The 14,198-nt window shown below is 37.6% G+C and overlaps 1 protein-coding gene across 1 annotated transcript in view; it reads left to right on the top strand.

Moving 5' to 3' along the window:
• Positions 1–2,431, top strand: part of LOC147896558 (uncharacterized) — a 47,885-nt gene extending 45,454 nt beyond the window's left edge. Inside the window, exons 5-10 of the mRNA XM_087381901.1 lie at positions 595–779; positions 958–1,104; positions 1,195–1,245; positions 1,358–1,651; positions 1,923–1,964; positions 2,183–2,431. Coding sequence (XP_087238027.1) covers positions 595–779; positions 958–1,104; positions 1,195–1,245; positions 1,358–1,651; positions 1,923–1,964; positions 2,183–2,246 — 783 coding nt within the window. The 3' untranslated portion in view covers positions 2,247–2,431. The remainder of the gene's footprint in view (positions 1–594; positions 780–957; positions 1,105–1,194; positions 1,246–1,357; positions 1,652–1,922; positions 1,965–2,182) is intronic.
• Positions 2,432–14,198: the final 11,767 nt, after the last annotated feature.

The raw sequence follows: 14,198 nt of genomic DNA, 5'->3' as shown, positions 1-14,198 counted from the left end.
GAATTTGCACGTTCCACTTGCTCCTGCTTGGGTTTGAGCATGTTCTGTATTCACACGAGTGCACAGAATTGGTATACCAATGCTTGGTGGTTTTGTAATAATTTGTGTGCTCGATTGCATTTGTGCACACACATTATTTGAACTTTGTATTAATATTTGGCGCTGTTTTATTTATTTTCCTCTCTGAAAACTGATATTTGAATGTATGGATTTAGTGTTGGATCTCATCCAAAGAAATGGGTGGAACATAAGGCTCGATGAAGAGAGCATGAGTCACTTGTCAAAAGATAACCTTGGGAACCTTCCATCTGAAAATAAATCAAATGACCAAGGAATCCCTGGGGCCTTGCACTGAGTTGTGCGTGTACAGCTTTTCTTACCTTGCATTAATACTATGGTGACTGCTTGGTCGTTTAAATTGTGCCCTCCCCCCCACCGAAACTTGTCTCTCCTAGCAAATTTTTTTGTTGAAGCAGCCTCAAGATAGTAATCATTTGTTATTTTAACCATTAGCCATGCAAATTAATTGTTCATGGGAACTCCTTGAAATCAGCCAGCCAGTTTGCAGTAAATTCTTTGTGTTGCTTCGTGTAGCAGCAAAATACAGCATCAAGCTTGACTGGGAGCTTCACAAAATTGGGTCTCCGGAGAATGCCAGACAATGCATCTTATTCTGCCTGTGATGATTCACAAGCAGAATTAGACAAGCCTAACTCCACTCGAAGGTCCGCGTCAGCATCTTTGACTGGGAGTCTTCCTCCTCTTGGACGGAAAGGAGGGCAAGTATTTCAGTAGCTTGTGTGCCTTAATATCTAGTGTATTCTGGCATTTCTACAATAATAGTTTCATTGGTTCTCTTCTTTTGGGAATTGAAGGTGGGATGATTTGTGTACTTTTACACTTCAAAATACGAGGTCCTGCCATTTTGCATGAAGTGACATGTTTTGTGTATGGCAGGCTGACACCACTGGGTCAAACTGGCAACTATGGAGTCTCAGTAAGGAATTATCAAGTTGGATCAGCGATTGATTGTGGCACATCGGATGCAGATTCTCCTGGTTGTGCCTCTCATCACAACACAAGCTATGCAATTGTGAATTGGTGGTAAAAGATTGTGATTAAATCGTATGAAGATATTATAACCTTTGATTGTTTACTGTTACCTATAATCTGTGCTCTTAACATCTTTTGCAGCATTCTTTGGAAGTCACACCTGACGTATAAAAAACTAGGCACACTTTTGTCGTTAGTATTCTCTTAGCACTGTATCGGAATTCCAGTTTAGAAAATAATTAATAAAGCTTGTTTTTTTAGTCACTCGTCATAGAATAGAAAAACAAAGAAGCAGTTGAAGTAGCCTTGTGGTGCATAACCGTCTCTCTATTCGTTTTATGTACCATACTTGGTCTCGGTTTCAAAAAGTAGGCTTATCCTCGTCCACTTTCCCAGCTTCAAATGAAAACAGAAATCCAATCAATACAGACTCTATTGAAACAAAAGAAGCTGATGGTAATTTTGCTAGTGCCAAAATGGAAGAGCTAATCAAAACACATGAGGATGCTGATTTTATTAAGGATGTGATCCCTTCTGAGGATAAGCAAGAGGGAAGTCAAATTGAAAGTAAAGATCAACATCTAACCAGTTTCTGGAGGTAAAATTAGTCTCCAGAAAATGTGGACTTGCTCTGGAAAATTCATAGCCTTGCTGCTCGTGCTGGGAAAATTTTGGTGTGTGTGATGCTCTTTTGGCACTCAGAGCAAAGTGAATCATTGTATATTCATAGGAAAATAAATCATCAATGAAGCAAGTACCCAAAAAAAAAAAAAAAAAGTTCTGGAGTTTTCATGGACTCTATTTACCGAGTAACATCTAGTCTGAGGTGTTTAATGGATTTCAATGTGCTTTGCAATGAACAAATGCAGGCAGAACACATCAGTAGCCTTGTATGGTGATGCCTCTTTGGAGTAAGTTTTTGGTTTATCTTCTTACTTTCACTTTTCACTTAATGATGAATGGGCATGTAGCTCCAAGTTTCAAAGAAAATTGTGTAAATTTCACTGCTGGCTGCCCACTTTGGAGGCTCTTAGAAATTTATATCTGCCTCTCTTGATCTGTGGGATGGGCCAAGAGTCTTGCTAATGAAAGACTTCCTGCTGTTGTACTTGCATGCCCACAAATGCAGGAGTTTGGAGGAGGTTCTAGACGAAGAGGATATTTGTTTCGAGAGAGACAGTTCGTCTGCATAGAGGCATGTTTTTCAGGCTGTAGATTACACAGCCATCGAGTTTTATTTATCAGGCCTTTAGCTGATGTACAAGACCTGGCTGTATTTGTGTCTTTTCTGGCCCCTGAGATTTAAGCCGCTGAATGTATGTAAATGTTTAATTTTCGTATAAAGTTGTCAAAATAAAAAAGTCTGGAGTTGTTGTGATGTTGATTTCAACATTCAAAGGCTTGCTATCTTCGAAAACTTGTGATTGGGGGCAAAAGCTGGTCTTAGTAGCAGGCTTATTATGGAGGGGACGTGCAGATATGATTAAGGTTCGCACGTGTCGACCCCACATCATAAGACAATCAGCACCTTTAGGTGGGATGAGAAATTTAAGGCAGGTGCAAAAAGTGAATTTCTTTTGGGGTGCAGGTATATGTATCGGTTCTTGTTATTTTAGGCAGCATTGAATATATATGGTTGTGATGAAGCGACAGGAATGGTTCTTGTTATTTTAAGCAGCATTGAATTTATATGGTTGTGATGAAGTGACAGGAATGGGACCAATTGCATTGCTTTCGCAGGCTTTGGTAAACTAGTAATTTGCAGCTTATGAGTAATCAATCAGTACTGGTGAGAGGATTCAAAACCAATACTATGATAATCTTGGTTATGGAGGATGCCTGTGCAAAATCTAACCAGCTTTGTGGCGGAGTTTGAATGCCAGATATTGTATGCAGAATGACGACACTCTTCCTTTTAGTAGAGATAACATATCTGGATAGGTAAGATTGTGACAATTAACGAATTGAAAGTGTGACTAGTTTAATTAACTCCATCAGAATTACTGGATACATGATCAATTATCTGTTAGATGATATGTTTGTAAGTTGCTATTTGCACGGCATCTTTGTACGAGTCTTGTTGGCTCTTTTCACTTGGATGCAATAATAAGCATAACTTTAGTAGCACAGCCATGGTGTGATGCATTTTGAATCTTAGCTAGCAATGTATCTTAATGTAATGATTTGGATAGGATACAAGAAATTTGGACAATGACTGCATGGAATTGCCATGGTTATAGTAGTGGTTGGTAGAGGAAACTAGGGAGGTGCTCATCTTGTATTCATCAGCAATGGGTTAAAAGAGTGAAGGATAGGTAAGATTGTGAAAATCAATGAAGTGAAAGTGTGGCTAGATTAATTAACTCCATCAGAATTGTGGACACATGATGAATTATCTGTTAGATGATATGTTTGTAAGTTGCTATTTGCACGGCATTTTTGTACAAGTCTTGTTGGCTCTTTTCCCATGGATGCAATAATAAGCATAACTTTAGTAGCACAGCCAAGGTGTGATGCATCTTGAATCTTAGCTAGCAATATATCTTAATGGATAGGAGGCAAGGAATTTGGAGGTAATTTTGACAATAACTGCATGGAATTGCCATGGTTACAGGAGTGGTTGGTAGAGGAAAATAGGGAGGTGCTCATCTTGTATTTTACCACTAATGGGTTAAGAGTGAAGGATATTGTACATTGAAAGGATAGGAATTGTACATTGAAAGGATAGAAATCGATGTTGTAATGGCTCTAACAACCACAACAAAACATCGATGTAAAAAGTCTAATTGGTCTAACGACCATAAATCAATGCATCATGTACATGTGTGCATTATAAATATATTATAAGTGTAGAGCCATGTTGCAAGTAGAAAGAAAGCGAGTGGTGTGATTTGTTATGCGATGTCTTTATCACAACAATCGAAAGCTAAGTGTTAGTACAAAACCATGTTGCAAGTGGTTAGAAGCAAGTTAGAAATTGCCGTATTTGTTGTAGGATGTGTTGTCACAACAACCAAAAGCTTATAATCATAGGTTACAACTTTGGGCCTATAAAGTACCGCTTCGACAACAGGTTTTCTTTTGGTGAGTTCTTTTGGGAGTGTTTCCATCTGGACAGCTATTAGCTCATCGACACATTGCTCCTACACTTTGCCATATATGTTCTGCTTCTTCGGAGACTGTGTCTCACTTGTTTTGGCATTATCCGTGCTCTCGTGAGTTTTTCGATCCGCTTCGACAGCGCGTGCGAGCGAGATTTTCATCTGTTCTGTTTGGGAAGTTCTTCTGGCTATTTGGGTTTCATCCATCTAGACCGGAGTTTCATCTTTTCTTTATTTGGGTTCTTTATTTGGGTTCGCTACTAGGTTCTATGGACTTTATGGACATATAGGAATTGTGAAGTTTTTGGTGATCCTACTTTCTCTCTGTTTGGCTTTTTTAGGCATTCTCTACGGCAATCTTTCTTTGATTGCTTACAGATCTCATAGATTATGGGGTCTTTTAGGCATATACTGAAATTTTCAATTGATGTAATTGTAGCACCTTATTTTGAGGTTGCTACTCATATAATATAATCAATCAAAGATTTCACAAAAAAACTACTCATATAATATAATCAATCAAAGATTTCACAAAAAAATAAAAAGTGTGTGTGTGAGTTTGAGTCAGTGTTGGTTTGGTGTGTGTCAGTGTTGGTGGTTACAGGAATTTGATTTGTTATGGTGTCCATGTCAAAGGGCTTTTCATGTGTGTGTACGGGGTTACGGGGTTGCGGTTAAACTCCTCCCAAAAAAGCAAATGTGTGTGTGTACAGTGAGCACTCGTGGTTCCTTTTGACGTCCGTTTTCTGTCCCGTACGCTCTGTCAGAAAATCCGAAAAAAAAATCGTATTGTCAAAAATCTGTACGATTTCGTCCGTACAGTCAGAAAAATCCATACAGTTTTGTCCGTACAGTCGGGGAAGTCCGTACAGTTTGCTTGTCAGGATTTTTTTTGGTTGAAAGTCAGTAAAGTCAGAAAATCCGCACGATTTTGTCCGTACAATCAGAAAATTCTGTACAATTTGTCCGTACAGTCGGGAAGTCCGTACAGTTTGACTGTCAGGGAAATTTTTTTCCTGTACTGTTCAAAATCCGTACGATTTCGTCCGTACAGCTAGGAAAACACCGTATAGTTTTGTACTTGCTGTGCTTTCCTTCTTGTAAAGCGTTGCTGCTTCTAAGTTTTTTCCTTAACTCGAATGGCGGGTACAGTTTTGTACCTGTTGTGCTTTCCTCCTTGTAAAGCGTTGCTGCTTCTAAGTTTTTTTCTTAACTTGAATGGCGGATTATTCCTATGAGAAAACCTTTCACAAAGACAAGTCGGTTTCCAACAAGAAACAAAAACAAGTGATGGATTTAGATGATTCCCTTCATGATTGTGCTGAGGCTCAGCTTGTTTATGAGGTTATGCATGAAGGGTTTGAAGACACTCGTAAAGGTTGGAAAGATCCACTTCCTACCATTGGCATTATCGTGGAAGTAGATGATATATTTGATCCAGTTAAGGAGTATGCAAAGCATGCCATTATAATTTTCTTTACAGGACGGATGTCTGTTGCTGTAAATTTTTTCTTGCACTCTGGGATCTTCTTAAATTCACCTTGCTGCAAATGGTAAATACAGCATGGCAAAATCAGGAGATGCCTTTGTCATGGAAAAAGGGTCTTCTCAAGCTGATTCCAAAAAAGTAGCTATGTGATTCACTGGGTGATTGGAGGCCAATCACACTCATGCCAGTCATTTACAAGATCATTGCCAAAATGGTGGTTGATAGATTAAAGGTTATTTGCATGATGGGTTGCATCCCTCCCAATATGGATTTGTTTCACGTCGCCATATCACAGATAACATTGCCAATGCTTATATTGGGATTGAATATGCCAAATACACGCAGTAGGGTGGTCTACTCTTACAGGTAGATATTGTAGTACTCTTAGCCAATTTACAAGAGTTAATGCCAGTATATAACACACCAAAACATTTTTAGCTTGTTTTCTAAATCTAAACAAGTATATAGAATTTCATGGATACATCAATAATCATTTATTTTTTTAAAGAAATGTTTCATGCAATACACAAAGTTAGTGTACAAATTTGACTAACCTATGATAGAGGACGAATTTTGGTTTCCAACACTTCTCTCAATCTTTCACATTATCATGTGCTTTAGCATTGCCAAACTACTATTAATAATCATTTATTTTTTCAAAGAATTGTGTGGTGTGGGACATGTTTCATGCAATACATGAATTAGAGGACAAATTTGACTAATGTATCATAGAGGACGAAGTCTGCTATCTCTCAAGCTCATGCTTGAGCCTAGAGGTGATCAGTGTCCCTATAATAGTGGCTTTGTCATGATGTTGCTAAGTGTTGTGTCAAATAGTTCCCTTTACTATGTGATGAGTGAAGTGGTACTGAAGGGGAATCTTCTATGCATGATCGGGTTTAGAGTTACAACCACACCTCCTTGGTTATCATAGTAGAGTGGAGAAGCTTCATTCACAAGAATACCCATGTTTGTCATGACACTACATACCCACATCATGTCATGGATTGTAACAAATGCTACCATATATTCATATTCCATGCTAGACATAGCCATATCTTGCTACTTTCATTTAGATCACCATATTGCACTTTGATTGATCATGAAACATCTAGTGGCCATAAATGTTTTGAAAATCTTAGCAGATTTTTTTATAAACATACATAATTAATATATATGTAAAATATTGAATACAAAAATACATATTTAAAATACTAAGTCTAATACACATATAAGGAATTTCATTTGCATTCTAAATGTTTTATTGTCTACATCTAGTCGTTTATGCAATATATCTTATGATGTATGCAACTTCTTTGCATCTATATGGGGATGCCATGGTCATTGTGCACTTGAAGAATACATTCTCAAGTTCCACTTGCTTGATTCTATTTGTCAAACCTTGTAAGGCATTAGACACTGCATGTGTGGTAAGACCTTGCCTAGAATTGGATACTTTGCTTCACATCGGCAAAAATATCATGCTTTGGTATACTAAGAAGATACACAAAGAAGGAAAGCTTTGCTTCATTGACACCATGCAATGGACATGCAAGTTTATGAGTCTGATACAATGGTGGCTTGGAAATGACGCCAAAAAAACATTGTCATCAAGGGGGGGAATTTTCCCACATCTTCAACTTAGAATGTTTGTGGTTAATAAGGGTTCACTGCCTTGGGATGTTTCCCTTAAATGATTGTTAGTCTTATGTGAGTTTTACCTTGACCCATGGGAATTTCCCATGCATAGTCATTGTCTAGTTCTCCAATTGTAAACCAAGATACTTAAGTTAGAGTGATCATGTTGGAGTGAGGATGCCCAAATGAGTCTACTGTTGATGCAAATGGAGTGAGTGTCACCTTGGGATCATGAGTGTTGTCACTAGAGGTGGGCAAGCCATGAAATTTTCCATGGATTATTGCTAGGGTCGAGGTCATCAATTTGTGGGGGGTTATGATGGAACGAATTGATGTACTTGGGTTAATACTAAGGATTACAAGGTCTGTGGTTGTGAGTGTGATCACATGAGTGAGTGTGTGAACACGTATGTGTGTAGGTGTGCTTGAGTTAGGTGTTATTGATGATGTGTTAGTCAGTAGGTGTGAATGAGTGAATCTAGGAGTGTGGTGTGTGATTAAGAGATTCATGGAGATGATTATGGATTTAGATGCTCATCATTGAGCTCACAAATGATGTAATCTATGGATGTACCTAGTGTCTATATAATGACACTCTCTCAATGAATAAACAAGCTTTATTGTTCATCTTGTTGCGTCTATCTTGTCACCATGCTATATGAGTGAATCTAGGAGTATGGTGTGTGATTGAGAGATTCATGGAGATGATTGTGGATCTAGATGCTTACTATGGACCTCACATATGATGTAATCTATGGATGTACCCAGTTTCTATATAATGACACTCTCTCAATGAATAAACAAGCTTCATTGTTCATCTTGTTACCTCTCCCTTGTCACCATGTATTTTCAACATATTATGTGTTTTCGCATTCAGATCATGCTCCACTTTGTTTAAGGTTGTCTTTTCATGAGATGCTGAATGATAGACTACCAAATAAGAGGCTCCTTATAATATATAACAACTAGCTATAGCATGATGAATGTAAGAACCTGGTATGTGATATCATCTGTGAGATCGAGGGAAACAAAGAGAAATAAAATAGTATTTGAATACTCATTTAGGTGCAAGTTTGTAGCAAAGCATATAGCCTCATGCATTGTCTTGGAAACGAGAGGTTGAGAAGTTTATAGGTTTTCTAGCTACATAAAGATCTCCCCATGTGTATAACGATATAAATGAGCATGTGGGACCACATGGCACTTTGTTATGGTTTTGGTTGCAAGATTTTGTAAGAAACATCCAAAGGCTCTCCTAGATAGTAATTAGTTTCACTTATTGGCTAATTTGTTTAAGCTTGAGATCCATTCAGTGTATAAGGAGTACACGAAGGTTGCAAGTGATGAGCATGTGACCTTGCACACTTGTGCAAAATTTGGAAGGATGAATTCAACAATCTGAAGGTACCAAATCTTTGGCGCTTTGGTGTTCGCTTCATATGCATGAGCTTGAAGGCTTTATTGATCAAAGTCACAAGCACATCACGATTCATATAACGTTGTCATGAAATTTTATTATTCTATCTAGAATAGTTTGCATGTAACTTCTTATATTAGCAAAATTATAGAGTTGCAATACATTGAGAAACGAAGGTAGCTTAGAAAGGAAGAACCAAAAGAAGACTGTTTTCATCAGTTCAAATGATCAATGCCCAAGGATTTGAAACAGTACAACACGACACATCATTTCTTGTGTCTCCCCTTGATGATTTTTGTGCCTTCGAGTTTTTTTTTTACATGTACAACTCAAAAAAGTTTTAAGTCACCAAATTTGTTAGCAAGCATGTTGGTATATACGATGGTATGTCCATTGGTAATGCCTATCAGTATAATCAGTAGTATGCCTATTGGTGTAATCATTGGTATCTGTGTAGTGTTAGAGCACATATCGATGAGTATATCGACGAGCATAATGACGCCGACATCACTGATGAAAATTAGAGAACGTATTTCCAATAGGAACAAAAATCATTTTGGCGTGCAACTTTACCATTTTAATGATAAAATTTTTAAGAACATATACATCAAGTTTAGGATCAAAATACTTATATGTTCATGATATAACTTAATATATGAATTGAGATATGGGTGTCATTATGGGTGCCAATACCAATGGTAGCACTCTCGACAAAATTACAAAGAGTAGTTTGCAAGAGGACCTAAATTCATTTTGATCTGTAACTTTTATCATTTTAAAGATAAATAGTTTGAGAACATATCCACCAAGTTGAGATCAAAATAGTAATATATTCATGATGAACTTAATACATAAATTTTGATGTACTTCTTCTCCCATATCATGACCTTTAGCTTCTTTCCTAGATCTATCATCATCAACTATATCCATTGGCATCTTGATATCCACATCCCTATCTCTGAAAGTCAGCTTACTTTGAGGAACAACTTGAATACATACTACCATCTTGGATCAGAATGATCTGGATGAAAGACCATGTGTGTTCAAGATGAAAATTCTAGTATTTCCACTTAAGTATGTATGAATATATATGTTACAATTGTTTAAATAGGAAGGCATTAGCTTAATTCAATAGTACGTACTTGTTCACATTGTTTAGAGGAAGAATGAAAGTATCATTTTCATTGGTCTAGAGTTTGCTCGAGTCTATGGCAAAAAACCACTAGCATTTTTTCGAATTGTAGCATGGGGTCCATTGTAGATATTTCTAAACCATTTTATAGCAAGAATAAAAATATGACATACCTCTAAGATTTCATGTATGGTCCCACAATAATTTAACTCTATGAGGAAAGAAACTGGTATCAAATGCACTTGCTTGCCTATCTTGTATATGAAGTTAGCCATGACTCCATAAATAAATGTGGCTCTCTTTGAATCGATGCGTTTCACACAAAAATGTCATCCATATGAACATAATGCACTGTATGCTTTGTATTATTAAAAAACATTACTAAAATAATGAGGATGCATTTTATAACGATTGTGACCATGATTAATTTAAGCAAATAAAAAAGTAAGAAGCTTACACGTAGATCACATCCTTGTGCAAACTCCCACTCTAGCTTGGTTATATCTCTCCATCATCATTGGCTTTATGAAGAGCTTCTTGTCTCCAATCACATGACATGCATTTGGGGAGAAGGTCTTGTGGATATTATTGACTCCTACTCTATGCTCTAAATCTCCTCCTTGCACATACTCTTTCTATTTTGGCCTCTTCATACATATGAATCCACTTCTGCATGTCATTGCTATCGAGGGTATAAACCTAGATAATTTTCTTCCTTAATAATTTGCCCATTATTTTGTAATCCCTTTTCATTGAGCAACCTCCAATATGATACAATCATCGTTGTTGTTATGCAAATGGAGAGGCATATGAAGATACGTGGATGCAAGAAACTCAATGATATATACCAATGCCTCTTGCACAAGCCAACCCTTTTCCATGCTTCCATTGAGATTGGCTTTTTGCCTTAAAAATCCCTTCAAAGATTTCATAAACCGTTTGAGGAAAAATGTCTAATGACATGAACGGTTCCTGCAATGGCGACCTCCTCTATTGTGTCTACAAGCAAGCACATTTAAGTTGTCATAATGGTTGAGGGAAAGTGCTTCTCACACAACTTGATAGAGTCCACCCTATCCTTTTCAATTATTTATAAGGAGATATATTTTTGAGAAATACATCTATTTTCACATTCCAAAACTAAGATTCAAACTTTGCTAGTCAATCAAAACTTAATAGATAGTAAGAATAGATCACAATGCCAATGATCATGTAGATAGCTTTTCTAACATCTTTTGGTAAGCATCATTTTACTAAAATTGGGAGGATAAGCTATACAAGTAACAAATCAAAGAAGTTATAGCAATGCATCACAATCCTAAAGGTGTTCATGTATTAATATTAATTTTTGAAACATGTAGAATACCTATTAGAACTTGTGCCAATCATGGGACTTGAGGCCACTAAGCTTATTGTCTTTTATAAACTCTTATTTTGAGCAATTAATGTGTCTGATTGGTGTCCAAAAAGATTAAATGTCCTTGTTTACGATTGCCTCCTCTCCATTGGTAAAGATCCATGATGGTTTTGGAAGGACAATCCGACCATTACAGGTTTGGAGCCACAAATAAGACATCCTATTAATTACTTTTAAGTCTTCTCATGCTCTGTTTGTGTCGTCTTCGTCACCAACCAAATGTGCCCATATAGAAGCCCCTACATTCTTAAAGATATGCATGGGATATAAGAGATGACTGATATGTAACTATCCCAATAAGAAAGCTCGAGAAAGATGATCGATATATAACTACCCCAATAAGGAGCATCTTTGCATTTGCTCTCCAAGCATGAATCCAATCACCTGCCTTCAAAGAAGGTAATTTATGACCAAGTTGACCTTCAATCGCAGGATGGTCAAGTGGAAGGTATCAAGTATGACCTTCATAATTCCTCAAATCTTTAGTGTTTTGCATCCAAATGATCACCACAAGTAGGGCAAGCTTAGTACCCACTTGTTTGAAGACTTGCATGCATAGATGGCATCAGAAAGCATAAAAAGGTCATTAGACATGCATAAAAAGATAATTAGGCATGCATAAATCTACAAGGACATACTTGAGCACTATCCATATCCTAGAAAGGCATGCATGTCCACATCAAAATACTCGTAATCAAAATGTCCTTTTTATGCCTTGGAGCTCTACAAATATCAACGATACGTACATGCCTCTCCATAGGGTATGGAGCTCCTCTATCAATGATGCCATTTACACATCTATATCCTTTTCCTTATACTTCCTTGGCATAAGGAGGGTAAGCATAAGGTGTCATTCTTTATTTGTGAGCCATGGTGGGATGTTGTGATTCATCAAAACTACAGGCCATGTTGACCAAAACATTGAGTGTAACACAAAAGGATTCCCACCATCTATCATGATCCCGAGTCATAAGTTACGAGGCTCCTTTGCAAAACTTGGCTACATGTTATCTATGTGCTTCCAGGTAGCACAATTAGAGGAATCCTCAAAATATGATTAGTGGAGCGATGTGTAGCATGCCATGTCATGAACTCTTCTATGGACTTGCACCTAAACATATGTTGTATTCTCGCAATCATTGAAAAGCATCTCAAAACCTTTACTGGAATTTTCTCACCCTACAAGTCCTGTCTATGAGAAAGTGTCCCACACTTTGCACAACTAACCTTCTTCTCACTTCCCACCTTGCTTCCTCTACACCAAGCTTCTTCAGGTTCTCTGGTTCTTTCATCCTATTTTGTTTTCTAAGTGTTATATTTTGTTTTTGGTTCCTTTGCTAAGACATTAAACATGTTTCCCTCAAGTTTCTAGCATTTACAGAAGAAAAAGTAAGATTCCTTGAAAACATGATGCCTCCTCTCGCAAGCAACAAGAAGAGTATCACTTGCTATGTTGGTTCCCTTTTTCTTTTAGTTCTCCTTTGCCTTGCTTTCTTGTTTCTCAGTGGTTCTTATAACGAAAAACAATGTTTTTTTTTCTTTTGTAGGCATTCACAGAGTACCCTAGTCTCTCACAACTCTCGACATCCAAGCTCTAGGCAAGTAACTCTTTTTCTCCTCTCTTTTTTGTTCATGTTATGTTTTATATTGGCCATTTGCAATGGTTTAAGCGTTAGAAAATGAGATGAGCATAGGATTTCCATATTCTCATTCCCTCATTCCCTCTCCTCTTCTATTATTCTTCTTTTCCTTTTTCTCTCTCTTTCTCCCTCCCTCTTTCTATCTTCTCTTCTCTTCTGCCTTGTTCCCTCTTTCCTTGTCTCCTTCCTTTTTGTCTCTTCTCTTTTGTCCCTCCCTTTTCTCTGTTTGCTACATCCCTCTTTTCTTCTCCCTCCCCTCTCTTTTCTTCTCCTTCCACACTATTTTCCTCTCTTTTCTTCTCCCTCCATTCTTTTTCCCTCTTTTCTTCTCTGTCCCCTTTCTTTCCTTGTCCTCTCTTTTCTTCTCCTTCTCCTCTCTTTCCTTCCCCTCTCTTTCCTTCTCCTTCTCCTCTCTTGCCCTCTCTTTTCATCTTCCTTCCTTCTCATTCCCTATTTTCCTCTCCTTCCTTGCTATTTTCTTCTCCTTTGGGTCTAAGCATGGTAGGGTGTATAAAAAGTATTCTTTTGGGCCAAGCACCTGAAGAATACTTTGGCTTGAATTTCAAAATACTATCTCCCTTATACACTAAATGCTCTACATTAACCAAGTCTAATAATATTTATCTAGGAAATTGATGTCACCAACCATGCTCTCTCTCTCTCTCTCTCTCTCTCTTTGTGTGTGTGTGTGTGTCTCTCTCTCTCTCTCTCTCTCTCTCTATCTCTCTCTCCCTCTCTCTGTCTCCGTCTCTGTCTCTCTCTCTCTCTCACTTTGTACATCACCTCTAGTTTCATCTGGCACCAAGTTTCATGCACTTACCATTCTCTCTCTCTCTCTCTCTCTATGCACAACACCAAGCAAGGCAGTTTTGTGTGCTCTTGCTCTCTCTTTGCATTGTCTCTTCATGTAGTAGGCAAAGGTATTTGCATAGATCTTTCCAATGAACCTTCTCAAAGTATTCATGATATAGTTTTTTCATAGAACATACATGCATCAAATTTCAAAATCATCAAGGAAACGTGTCATTGGCATGGCTTTGTGTACTGAGAAGCTCAGATTGGATTTATTTTTGCATGATAGAGACTTGTAACTTTGAAGCTCTTGAGTGATGGATATTCTTATGGGTTGCACAATAGAGCTGGGCTAAGTTTCACATGATTTGCCTTGACATCTTCATGAAGTTCTACTCGCAATAAGGTATGACAATGCTCAAAACAACCACACTCCAAACATGATGGCAAATGATGTGGGGGAGCATGTTGAAGACGGATCAATGAATATTTGTAGGATGAGGGAGAGTTCATGATTGG

The sequence above is a fragment of the Dipteris shenzhenensis genome, chromosome 11, assembly GCF_047967505.1.
Source record: "Dipteris shenzhenensis isolate YYH24624 ecotype China chromosome 11, Dip_SZ_1.0, whole genome shotgun sequence".
Taxonomy (NCBI): Eukaryota; Viridiplantae; Streptophyta; class Polypodiopsida; order Gleicheniales; family Dipteridaceae; genus Dipteris; species Dipteris shenzhenensis.
Note: the sequence above shows the minus strand (reverse complement) of the source record. Positions and strands in the feature narration are given on the sequence as shown.